The sequence below is a fragment of the Notamacropus eugenii genome, chromosome 3 (assembly GCF_028372415.1).
Source record: "Notamacropus eugenii isolate mMacEug1 chromosome 3, mMacEug1.pri_v2, whole genome shotgun sequence".
Taxonomy (NCBI): Eukaryota; Metazoa; Chordata; class Mammalia; order Diprotodontia; family Macropodidae; genus Notamacropus; species Notamacropus eugenii.
The window spans coordinates 368004303-368017638 of record NC_092874.1 but is presented as its reverse complement, the minus strand read 5'-3'; the positions used below and the strand labels follow the sequence as shown (position 1 = coordinate 368017638).

The following is a 13336-nucleotide window of genomic DNA, read 5'->3' as shown; positions in this document are numbered from 1 at the left end:
AATTTGAACTCATACTGGTCTGGTATGGAGTTGTGCTCTGAATTCCTTCCATCCTTTCTCTTGAAAATCTTTCCTATTTAGGGTGATCAGCTTACACATCAATTCCTAGTGGCTAAAATCAATATCTGACTGCGGTGATAATGGAGATCATTCATTTCAAATTTTCTAGGTCTACCCAGTTTCAAAATGCAAAGTTTTCTTTTTTAGGGAGGTATTCTGGAGGGGAGGGGTTAGGGGGCTAGGTGTGGAAGAGATAAGAGTTTTAATCTTAAGAGGAAGCTCTTATGTTTAATATGTACCTTCTTGCTCAAGTTCTTGGAATCAAGCTAGCATTTGATCCTTCCAGGTGGAACAGGTCTCTTCTGAAAAGGCCTTCTGAAATTTCCCATATAACTTTGTAAAAAGTTTGTACCTTTTTTGTTTGTACCAAACATACTGGCCATACGCTTGGCAGATGCCCTCAGTTTATTTGAAAGTAAATTCCTCTAGAGCATAAACCATGTTATATTTTATCTTTGTGTAGCCAGTACTGAGAACAATGTCTGGTCCATTGTAGGAATGTAAGGAATGTTTTTTTGAAAGTAATCAAATTGAATTGTCTATTGACAGTGGAAAGATAGTTTATTATGAAAAGGCACTTGCTGTCAATTCTTTTTCTTTGCTTAACATTTAAAAATTTGTTGTAAATTGAATGCCTGGGCCAATTGAATTAATCAGATAATAATTAATTAGTAATTATATATTGAGTGCCCATTATCTGCAAAATGATTTGTTAGACCATCATGTAGAGTATGTTCCTTTCTTTAAGTTCACGTTACCAATGAAAAAAATTACAATAAAGAGTAACAAGGGCCAAATAAATGGTACAACCATTGAATACTACAGGAGCTAAAGCAGGCAGGTATTACTTTGGACTGGGGTGGTCAGGAAAAGTCTTAGAAAAGGCAGAATTTAAGCTGTATGTTGAGGGAAGGTTAGGTTTTCATCAGTAGGACAGCTAGATGGTGCAGGGGGTAGAGCGAGGGGCCCTGAGTTCAACTCAACTCTTTTTCCTTCAGTTTTCTCATTTGTAAAATGAGCTATTGAAGGAAATGGAAACCACTTCAGTGTCTTTGCCAAGAAAACCCTAAATGGGGTCACGAGGGTCAGACATGAATGAAAAAAAAGACTCAGCAACAGCTAGGTTTTCAGTAAAGGGAAAGGAGAGAGCACAGGTGTAGGAGAGGATGACATGTTCCATGGAACCTGAAAGTTTGATTGAAATAGATAATTCCTTCAGGGGATTAAGTCAAATAAGGCTGAATAGGTAAGTTGAACCTCAAATGTTAGGATAAGAAAGTTGAACGTTTGTTTCATAGGTAATGAGGTCACCTTTCCAGATTTTGTGCAGGAAAACAATGATTGCAGATCAATCTGATTGCGATATGTAGGTTAGATTGGAAGAAAGAGGGGAAAGTAAGAAGGGAAGACATGAACAACTGTTTACATATTCCAAGAGTGAGAGAATAAGGTTCTAAACCTGGGTAGTGACAGGGGAAATGGGGTTAAAGGAATGTCTCCTAGAAATATTGCAAAGGAAGATAGACCTTTGTTTTATTGCTTTATTCTGTTTTATCACCATAGTGTTCCCCATTATTCTTCTTTCCCAGGGAGAGAACCATTCGATATCATATATATTTTTTAAAACAAAGAAAAAATGAGAGGAAAACATGAGCGTAACTGATCAATACATTGTCTGAAAATATTTACAATGTTCAACACTTGTGGGCGTTCCCCCTATGCGAAAGGAGTGGAGTCAGAGTGCCTTGTCATCTCTCCTTTTTTCAAGATAGACTTGTTGATAATTTTGCAACATTCACTTTTGTTTTGTTTTTCTTGTTTTACACTGTTGCTGTCATGTATAGTTTTTTCTTGACTCTGCTTATTTAACTCTTTATAAATTCATATAGTTTTTTTCCATGCTTCTTTGTATTTATCTCATTTGTGATTTCCTGTAGCACATTATTCCATCACAATCATGTACCACAATTTCTTCAGCCATTCTTCAATCAATGTGTCTCTACTTTGTTTCCAGTTTTTTTTTTTTTTTGCTATCACAAAAAGGACTGTTATAAATATTTTGGCCTTGGGATATAGGCCTACTAATGGGAGCTCATACTTGTTATGATTCATTTTGTATGTATTTTGACCACCAGTATTTCTTGGTAATTATCTAAAAGTTTGTAAAAACAATAGCACAGCCCAGGGACAATGGTGTCTGCTAGGCATATTGTTGTTTCCATGGGATGATATTCTATTGGCCGCCATTAGGTGTAAGTGACACTTCTCACATTTCTGGATTGTAAAATGAAATGTTGAACTGTCAGTGAAGGATTATCACTAATTCTAGTCCTTGAAAGTAGATTTCACAGTGCTCCGAAATGGACTGAATGCCATTTATAACATCTTTATTATTTTAGTAAGAAGTTAAATAACATGTTTAATGTTACAGAACTAATGGGAGAAAATTATTTTTGTCATTTCAATGCTGCCTGCTTGTGTTACATGATCAGCTAAGTGAAACGGTGCCATTTGTCATAATAAGCTAATTTACATTTCTGAAACACTATTGTTTTTGGCATCTTATCATGCCATTTCTTGCCTATCATCTTACATGTAGAGTTAAGTACACTGTCCTATACAATACATACTAATTAACATGATCTGGATTCAGATTCTTTCTTTGTTGCCTGTCCTTGACAAGTCCTCAACCTCATTGAACTTTAGTTTCCTGCTGTGCAAAATGCAGGAGTACAAGGTAGCCTCTAAAACTTCATTTCCTTTCTGGATTGATGGTATGATCTATTTAATTACATGTATTATCTATTACATTTAAAACTGAAGTATTTGAAAAATGACTCTAACCTTGAAAAAAATGTTACTATGATAGAGTTGTTGAGGTTTAGGGGTGCTCAGGACCCCAAAATACTGACACGCTGAGTCCTGCCTGAATGAATTCTACCCAAGCCTTCTTTCAGCCCAAGAAAAACAAGGTTTATTAATTTATTTTAATTTATAATATATTATTATTTATATTGGGTAGAGTTGGAATCTGAGCATTTGTAGCACTAATGCCAACAGGTCAGATCAAAGCTTGAGCCTTTGTAAAACTAATGTAAGCAGGTGAGATAGAATTTGAGCATTTATGACTTTTGTCAAGCTGGCCAGAATGGCTCTGAACTCCTTCATGGAGGCAAGATGGATCTTATATGCAGAAAGATTGTGAGAGGAATCTCGGGGTGGCCAAGTAGTCTGGAGTGACTGGAGGGGTGGTGGTCTAGGGAGGGTCTTGACAGGAATGGTCAGTAGTCCAGAGTGACTAAAGGTTAAATCTGGGGAGGATCTTAATGGGGGTGGTCATTAGCCTGGAGAATGGGATTTTGATAGGATCAAAGTGGGGAAGTGACAAGGAAATCCAGAGGAAAGAGAGATTTGGGTATAGTGATAATGAAAAGCTTATGGCCTTATGGGAACATCAGATCAAGTGGGGAAATCCAAGGAGATTTCAAGGGGGCTTTCAGAACCTATACCCCATCAAAGTGGATTAGGAATCTGGACCTGAGGTAGGAGTCTGCCTCAGGTATATGCTGCCTATGTGACCTTAGTGTGTGTGTGTGTGTTCGTCCTTCATGCTGAAGAAGACCATGCCATCAGAGAAATAACGACATGACTTGCACTTGACTTTATTTTGAGTGAGTGAGGGCTGTGCAGGTCACCAGCCTCACTTCTCCTCCAGAGCCATCTGAAGCCAGTGACCAGATATTCATCAGGATGACTGGAGAAGACCCAGGATGAGGCAATCGGGGTTAAGTGACTTGCCCAAGGTCACACAGCTAGTGAGCGTCAAGTGTCTGAGGTGAGATTTGAACTCAGGTCCTCCTGACTCCTGCACTGGTGCTCTATCCACTGCATCATCTAGCTGTCCCCATGTGACCTTGGACAAGTCACTTAAACCCTAAATCTACTCAACTCTTCCACTATGCTTCACAGGTAAAAAAAATTGCTTTCATCTTAAATCATTTCCTTTGTTACTTCCTCAATCTTCTTGCACTTCCCATGACCTGACTTCCTCTGAATGACAAACCTTTCTCGACTTTCTAGACCTTCCTTGACCTACCAAGTCCTTTCAATTTTATCTTTCATATTCTCCTTTATTTTCTCTGCCACTGTCACCTTCATCACCTCACACCTGTGTTATTGCAATAGCCTGAAAGGGATTCTGCCTTCCTCAAGTCTTTCTCTACTCTAATACACCATCCATTCAGCCATCAAAGTGACTTGCATAAAGTGCGGGTCCAACAATGTCACCCCCTATTCAATAAACTCAACAGTGACTCTGTATTGCCACCAGCATCAAATATAAAATCCTCTGGCTTACAAAGCATTTCATAACCTAGTCTTCTTCCCACCTCTCTAGTCTTATACCTTATTGCCATCTGTGTACTCTAAGATCCAGTGATACTTGGCCTCCTTGATGCTTCATGAATAAGATTCCCCGTAGGTCAGCTTTGGACATTTTCTCTGGCTTTCCTCCAGGCCTCATCCCTACCTCCTGTCTTCAATGGCATCCTTTAAGTCCCAAGTAAAATCCTATCTTCTAATCTAGAAGAAACCTTTCCCAGGTCTTCTTCATTTTAATGCCTTCCTTCTCAATGATTTTCAAATTGTCTTGTATATAACTTATTTGTACCCATTTGTTTGTCACCTCCTCATTTGATTGTAAGCTCTTTGAGGAAAGGAATTGTTCTTTGCCTCTTTTTGTATAACCACTCAGTATAGTGCCTGGCACATAGGAGAAGCTTAATAAATATTTACTGACCCACTTGACTGACTTTTCTCCTTGCCTTCTACAGGAAACCTTCTCAAAACTCTTTAAATTCTAGTATCTCTTAATTATTTCCTATTTATTCTGAATATAGCTTGTTTGTACACATTTGTTTGCTTATTGTATCCTCCACTAGATTAGAAACTCCTTGAGGGCAGAGCCTGTCTTTGACTTTCTTTTGTATCCCCAGAGTTTAGCATGTGTCTGACACAGAACTATTACTTAATAAATGCTCATTGACTGACTAGTTGTATTTTTATTTATATTCTCTGGTTGAATTGGTGTTGTATCCCCTCTGGGCTTTCCCTCTACCATTATCACTCATTGATCTCTCCTCCTTTAAGGTTCATTCAATCTATATTTATCACTGATTTAATCATTGGTGGCTTCTTTCCTTCAAAGACACTCTCCTTCCTTCCTAAACTAGGTAGTTCAGTGGATAGAGCACCAGTGCAGGAGTCAGGAGGACCTGAGTTCAAATCTCACCTTAGACACTTGACACTAACTGTGTGACCTTGGGCAAGTCACAACCCCAATTGCCTCATCCTGAGTCATCTCCAGTCATCCTGACGAATATCTGGTCAATGAATTCAGATGGCTCTGGGGGAGAAGTGAGGCTAGTGACTTGCACAGCCCTTCTTCTCTCAAAACAAAGTCAAGTGCAAGTTGTGTCATCATTTCTCTGATGGCATGGTCTTCTTCGGCAACAAAGGATGAACACACACACTTGATTCACAATCTTTATCTCTTCCCTAACATCTATCCTTATACAACAGACTTTAACATAGATATTGATACTTCCTCTAATATCCTAACTTCTCAATTCCCCAACTTATTTTCTATGAACTATTTCTCCATTTCCTCCCTCCCTGAGTTACACACAAAATTGGTCATACATCACCCATAAGTTTTCCACTGATCTCTGAAATTCCTTTATCTGATCATAATCTGTTGTCATTCCATCTCTCCCTATGCCTTCCAATTCCACAGCCTATTTGTGGTCCTCTCCATGGCATCCAACCCTCTCAGTCCCTCAGTTCTTCCCCAGGCCATAACTCCTACATACCCTTTCTTCCCTATCATGACATCATAGTGAACCAGTTCAACTCTACACTGTCCTCTTCTCTCCAGTCCCTTGTCCATTCTCTTCTGCCTCAATACTGTTTTGCTTAGAGATCTCATCAGCTCCTTTGAATTAAACGATAATTTCTATGCAGAAGATTCTCTGGTATATTCAGCACTGATTTCTAGTCTCATGTCTCCAAGGCTTATGTCATATCTCAGACTGTGGTTGTTCTATATGCTTCTCAAACTAAACCCAACCCAAACTAAACTAATTCATTTCTCTCTCTCAAAATCATTCCCTCTTCCTAATTTCTCTCTTACTATTGAGGGTACCACTATCCTCTCAGTCACCCAAGCTTGAAACCTAGGAACGTCTTCAACTCTTCACTCTTGTCCCCTATATGTCATTTCTAACTTTGTAACATCTTTCATGCATGCATCTTTCTGTTCTCTGACAAGGCTACCACCCTGATCCAGGCCTTTAATGTCTCTTTCTTAGTCTCTTGGGGGTTTATCCTTCACTGAAATGTCAAAGTGATCTTCCTAATGTTCAGATCTCACTACATAAAGGCCTTCCCCCTCCTTACTCATTAAGCTCTAGTGGCTCCCTATTATCTCCAGGTTCAAATACAAACTCCTGTGCCTGGCATTCAAAGCCCTTCATAATCCTCTCTTCCCATCTTCTCATATCTCCCCCTCCCTCCTTATACTCTGTTTTCTGGTGACACTGGCTTTGTTCCTTGAACAAAGGCACTCTTTTTTTAAGGGCAACTAGGTGGCGAAGTGAATAGGGCACTGGGCCTGAAATTGAGAATCCGAAAAACCTGAGTTCAAATCTAACCTCAATTCAATGACCTCCAGCTCTGAATCTATGATTCCAAGAATCTCTCTGGTGCTTACTTTCTTTAACTGTAAAGTGGAAGTATTGGTCTAAATGATCTTTAAAATGCCACCCAGCTCTAAATCAATGCTTCTTTTATATTGTCTAATGTGCAGAGAGGGAATGACTTTGCACTGGGGAGAAACACAGCATCATATTGTAAGTAAAATTTTCAGTGCATCTTTGTAAAAAATACCTGTGATAATTCAATTAAACCCTGCCTTAGTTGCCTCAACTGTAAAATGGCAAAATTCCTCCTAGGGTTGTTGTGAGGGTTAAATTTGTAGAGCACTTAGCATATAATACATTTATAATAGATGTTTAATAAAAGCTCTTTCCTTCCATTCATCCACCTTCCTGATTCCAGATATTTTCACTGGTTCTTCTCCTTCAGGACCCTGTTCTCTGCCTCCTGGCTTCCCTGGCTTCCTTCACATCTCAGCTAAAAATCCCACCTTCTACAAGAGGTTATTCCAAATCTTTCTTTAATAGAGTCCTTTGCTTGTGTTGATTATTTCCAATTTATCTGTTTTATATCTTGTCTGAACATAGTTGTTTGTATGCTCAACTTTATATAATCAACATTGTCCACTTAACTTTTGATCATTTCTGTTCCTCATTTGGTTAAGAAAACTTCCCCTCTCCATAGTTGTGAAAATGGGCACAGTGGATAGAGTGTCAGGCCTGGAGTCAGGACGACTCATCTTCCTGGGTTCAAATCCTGTCTTAGGCACTTACTATCTGTGACCCTGGGCAAGTCAGTTTGTTTCTGTTTTCTCATCTGTAAAATTAGCTGGAGAAGGAAATGGCAAACCACTCCAGTATCTTTGCCAAGAAAATCTCAAAGTGGGTGATGAAGATTTAGACACCATTGAAATGATTGAGCAACAACAAAGGAAGGGTATGTCATTTGGATGGCTTCAAATCCTGGTCACCTACTGGGATGGGGAAAGGCTAAATTCTTATCTAGGGTAGAGATAATTTTTTTAAAGTTTCTGGTTATTATCCATAATCCATTTATGATTATGATGAAGAGTCTTTTTTACATTTTGTCCTGATCAGTTCCACCAAAGAGCTTTTCCTAGTTGTTACGTTATAGAAAGGGCTTTAGAAAAAAAAATCATAATATTTCTAGAGAAATAAAATAGATTTTTAATATCTTTTTGCAAAAGTGAATTTTGTTTGATCAGGGATATATTTCTCTCTCTTTTGTTTGGGGGTAGGATACAGGGAAAAGTATTCTTATTTTAACCTGGTATTTCCTAAATAGCAATAAGTCTTCTTAAACCTCATCTTCAAAACATTTGTAATTGTTTCTGTGGGGCACAAATTTTGGTTAACTATCTTCCTACATGAGAGCAATTAAACGTACCCCAACTGAGAGAACAGAACTAAATAACTTAAGTAGAAAAATAAAAGCACATTTCAAATGAAATTGAATCTGTAAACATATTTGAAGTACAAAGACCCAATATTATTTTTCATAGTTCTTCCTTATTGGTAATATTTACATTGGCAAGGTCTCTCACTGTATTTGGGGCCTTCTCCAGTCACCCAGATGGCTCCAGAGGAGAGAGTAAGTTTGGTGGCCTTATACAACCCTCTCTCACTTAAATCCAATTCACTTGCAAGTCATGGCATCACCTTCCTGATGTCATAGTCCTCTTGGAGAATGAAGTACAAACACCAACAACACAGTCTTCCAAGCATGTTATAAAGAAGGTGGGAGCTCCCTCTCGTGGTCAATTATCATAATGTTTCAAGTGCATGAGAGATTGAATATGTTTATATATATATATCCATATTTGTGGATATATTTGCATATGTGTGGATTATTATTGGAAGGAAATAGTTTCTCAAGGGCAATCAAGGAGAATAAAATGATAAGTGTTAAAAGTATCATTGGCTATATCTTTTAAGATAGTTGAATTGTCAGTTTAGATCTTTGTGTGCATTTGCATGAATGTAGAGGCATATGTGTGTGCATATTCACAAATCTAGATCCATACTTTGGAAATTTTCTAAAACTATGACTATTTTGTGAATCAACCAGTAATTAAGCAATGCCAATTACTACTTAATCCTGTTATTCAATTTTGTCATTGAATTGTGAAATCCTTTTCTAATATTAGAATAAGTAAAAAAAAAATGCTTGTTAAATTTATCCTAAAAATTCCCAAATCTCTAAAATTCCACTTAAGAGAGAAAACAAAATTAGTTGTATTGATTTTGATGTTTTTAGGGACATATGGGAATGCAATAATCAAGGAAAAAGCAGGTGTTAGGAAAAACCTAAAGAACTATTCTAGAACAGACATAGTATCTTGATAGATGTGTGTGTATATAGTAATCAAGATTACTTGATTACTATATGTATTTATATCTATATCTATGTTTATATATACATAGTGGAGAAATGTGTGACTTTCAAGGATCTTGATTTTTGAAAATCCATATTTGCAAAGCATATGCAATTAAGGATTACTTATTTGGCAAAAAGGATTTTTCCTGTATGGTAGAATGATTCATCATAAAGTTTTTTTTTTAATTAGTTGCACTTTAAATAATATAGTGAATTAGTGAAGTAGAGAGACAGTTAGATTGGAGTGAGGATAGCTATTTCTGATAAAAGACAAAACAAAACTGGGTGACCTGAGTGAATGATTTAACTTGTCTGAGCTTGTTGGCACATCTGTAAAATGATCTGTAAGATGAGGTATTTGATTGGAATAATTCTTAATAAATCTTTCAGCTCTAGAAAGAAATGATTCTACTTGAAAAAAATTATTTACAAGTAGCTTTTCAGGAAAATATCTATTTCATTTAAAGGCATACCTCTTTTGGACTTATTTGGGAAATACTTTAGTTTTTGAGTTTGGTATGTTTTGCAAAGTTTAAAAAATTTGCAGCTGGGAATACTATAGTGAACTGATTTCCCCAAGCACCAGGTAATTTATCTAAGAGCATCTGGTTTAATCCTTGTAGAGAAAAACTAGGTTTTAACAGTGAAAAGAGTTTTGTATTGTTCTGGGGAGAAGGTTGTATTTTTTCCATTTATATAAGAAAATGGAACTAAGTGAGAATCTCTGTGGAGACTTTGTGAGTTCAAAAGATCTCATGCTAATGTATTTATCTGGGAAATCAAGTAAGCCTTTATGTCTCTATTTCCTCTTATATCACACAGATTTGATGGTAAACATTCATTTCCTGGGGCAAAGGAACATAGGGGACCCTTCCACCACTCTCCTCTCCTTCTCGCTCCCTTTCCCCCCCAGCTACTTACCTGCTGACTAGTACAGTAGGTGAGAAACCTAGAAACAGACTCATAACACAACTATTTTCTCCCAGGAAAGCTTAGACAATGCAGTGGGATTCCTCCATGCCATGGAGGATCACCTGGTCTTACTCTGGTGAATAACCCAAACCACCTCAAGGCCAGTGTGCCAGACTCATTTAATTTAGCAGCATTAGCGTGAATCTTCCCATTCCTTATATCTCACCATAACTTGCTGCCCTAAATGTTTTTATTGCTGGCCCCCCAGCTGTAAACTGAAGGCTATGGTTTGCTATTTTACTGACTCATCAGTAGATTCCTCTTAAGAGTAAGTTTCTCAGTTTCCTTTGGTTTGGTCTTGGTTGCTGACTGTTTCTATAATAGTGTTAGTATAAAATCTACAGTTAAAAATAGCCTACAGTGTCATAGATGAAGAGCTGTAAGGTCCTAAGGGAGGAGATCATCACATCTAATCTTTACATTTGGCAGATAACAACATGGAGGTCCAGCATAGTTAAGTGATTTCCTGGCCTTGACTCTTGCACCTCCACCCCTCTCTCCCCCAACATGAGCAGACCCCTCTAGACCAGAGACCATGCCTTCTTGCCTAGAAGCAATAATGTACTTAATTTAGAACATGACCTTGAGTTTGATTGGCAGTGAGTCAGTGAAAATTTGACTAACTGGATGTATCCAATAGGTTCCCATACTAAGCTTAAAATCCATCTACCCAGGGTATCTCAGGACAACTTCTCATACATTTGCATTAACCTTTCCTTTTCAATTTCTTGCTCTTGGAACAGAAATCAATTCTCTCCTGGAAAAAGCATGAGAATTGATTACTTACCACCCCTGTGACTCTCTAGACAGGAACATTCTTTCTTGCCTACCACTCTCCTACATGTGCTTTGTCCCCTTATTATCATAGATTTGGAGATGGAAAGGACCTTAGACATGAGCTAGTTCTAGACCTTTATTTTACAAATGAGATAACCAAGCCTCCTAGGGGTTATTTGTCAGAGTGACATTTCACTGGTGCTTATCAATGCCACCTTACTCTTCACTGGATTTCTATCAGTTGTTGACTTCAAATTCATTGCTTTTTCCTCTCCACTACTTTGCTTTTACTTAGAACATAAACTCCTTGAAGGCAGGGGTTGTCTCACTTTTGTCTTTGGATCACCAGCACCATGTGGAATATAAGAAGCACATGATATGCTTTTTCATTTGTACTCCACAGTATAAAATAGCAGAGGGTGGAGTTTTATCTCTGCTCCTTTGACTTCAAATACACGTCCTTCTCATTACAGACTGCTGCCTGGTTACTGTGGGGTGGGGGATGGGGGTCATGGTGATGGGGAGGTGGAGATTATCTTCAGTGTTCTCCCACCTTCTTTTCTCTGTTTCCTTCCCATTTTTTAGATTTCCTTTTACATTTTTTAAAAAAATTTTATTATTACAAATTTGGCTAATGTAAAGAAACTTGACCTTTATGCAAGAAAGCATAGAACAAAAGAGGATTTTTTTGTGTTAATCCATAAATATTATGTACAGCTTCTTTTGTTTTTGAAGTACCTAATAATGTTGATATAGAAATTCTAGAACTGACTTCTTATCTGTGACTTTGAAGAGTAGGTCACTGCAACGGAGTAAATTTAGGACTCTGAAGGTAGGATCACTGATGAGGTGGCATCATTTATGTTGTTCCAAAAGTCTCAGTGCTACTTTAAACTTTAAACAGAAACATACTTTAACATAAGATAAGTAAACCCTATATTTATTGGAGCCCCCTAGTGGCAGGAAAGAAGATGGAGAGGAAAGTAAGCCATGCACTAAACTCACTGAAGAAGGAAGGAGAGTGTCCAGAAGGTTGATAGGTAACAGCCGCCAGGACCTGAATTTCTGATAAATTTGAGTCTCACAAATATCAAAGGAGGTTGCATATTTCAATCTCTCTATAACTCATTATTCAGCATATTTCTTGCCCATTGTTTAAACCACAATGACAAGAACAACAAGAATCCTGGGTCCCTAGATGTTCCATCCTCCGGGACAAATTTGACCCTTTTTTTCACCACTATTTTGGTTCCGGTGGAAGAGTGGAGCCCTATATGCTTTTTTTTAAAAAGTTATTTTGTGACTTGCTCACTCAAGTCGCACAGCCCTATTTGCTTTTAACAAGATAAATGGAGGGTCAAGATAGCATTGGAAATCATGCCGCCTTACTCTTCAATGAAAGTATTTCAATTTCATTCTGTATTTTAGAAATTTCATGGCACAATAATGGTTGGATTTTCTTTCAAGAAAAAGCATTCCTAAGTATAGTTCTAATGGCAGCTGACATTTAGAGTTTCTCAAAAGTCTTAGTGCAGTTTTAAAGTTTAGATTAAAATAAGCTCTCTCTGTGTGCGTGTGTGTGTGTGTGTGTGTGTGTGTGTGTGTAGTGTTTTAAGGTTTGCAAAGTGTTCTACATACACTATCTTATTTGATCCTCACATCTAACCTCTGAGGTAATACTTCAGATATCATCATGTCCATTTTACAGATGAACAGATATTGCTTGTTCAGAGATATTACTTGTCTTTCACATGATCATGCAACTAGTAAATATTGATGGTTGGTTTTGATTATGTTTTTCCTAACTCTTAAGGCCAGGGTTCTTTCCATCATGATACTTTTCAAATTGTTGAATACAGTCAAATTTAATTTCAGTAGAGAAAATAAATACTTTTTTAAAATTCATGAAAAAGGCATGTATTAAATGAATAACTTGTGCCATGTTTCTGCAAATAATATTTTCTATTCCTTTCCTTTTTTTTTTCAGATACTTGTCCAGCAACGGGAAACATTAGCAATTGCAAGGATGACACCTCCAATCTTTCTAACTACCTTTATGTGTTCATCTTGGGGCAACTATTGCTGGGAGTTGGAGGAACCCCTCTTTACACACTAGGAACAGCCTTTATTGATGACAGTGTTCCTACACATAAATCATCTCTCTATATAGGTGAATTTGTTTTCTAATATAATTGACCCATTATGGTTTTTTGTTTGATTTGCATTTTAAACAAAGTAATTACATAAGTACTAGTAAAAAAGGTTAGTAATGTTTCAGGCAGATCTTTCTCATTAAACGAAATTTGCCTAATTGTTTATAATTTATTTATAATTTATGAATTTTTATAACATAAAAATGACATTTCCTAAGAACTACTTATTTAATATGATATCTGTTGAATTCTAGTTATGTTAA

At 37.2% G+C, this 13336-nt stretch overlaps 1 protein-coding gene across 1 annotated transcript in view; it reads left to right on the top strand.

The window, feature by feature from the left end:
• LOC140496951 (solute carrier organic anion transporter family member 4C1-like) overlaps positions 1-13336 on the top strand; it is a 106190-nt gene that overhangs the window by 34059 nt on the left and 58795 nt on the right. The window contains exon 3 of the mRNA XM_072597372.1: positions 12908-13090. Within this exon, the coding sequence (XP_072453473.1) occupies positions 12908-13090 (183 nt within the window). The remainder of the gene's footprint in view (positions 1-12907; positions 13091-13336) is intronic.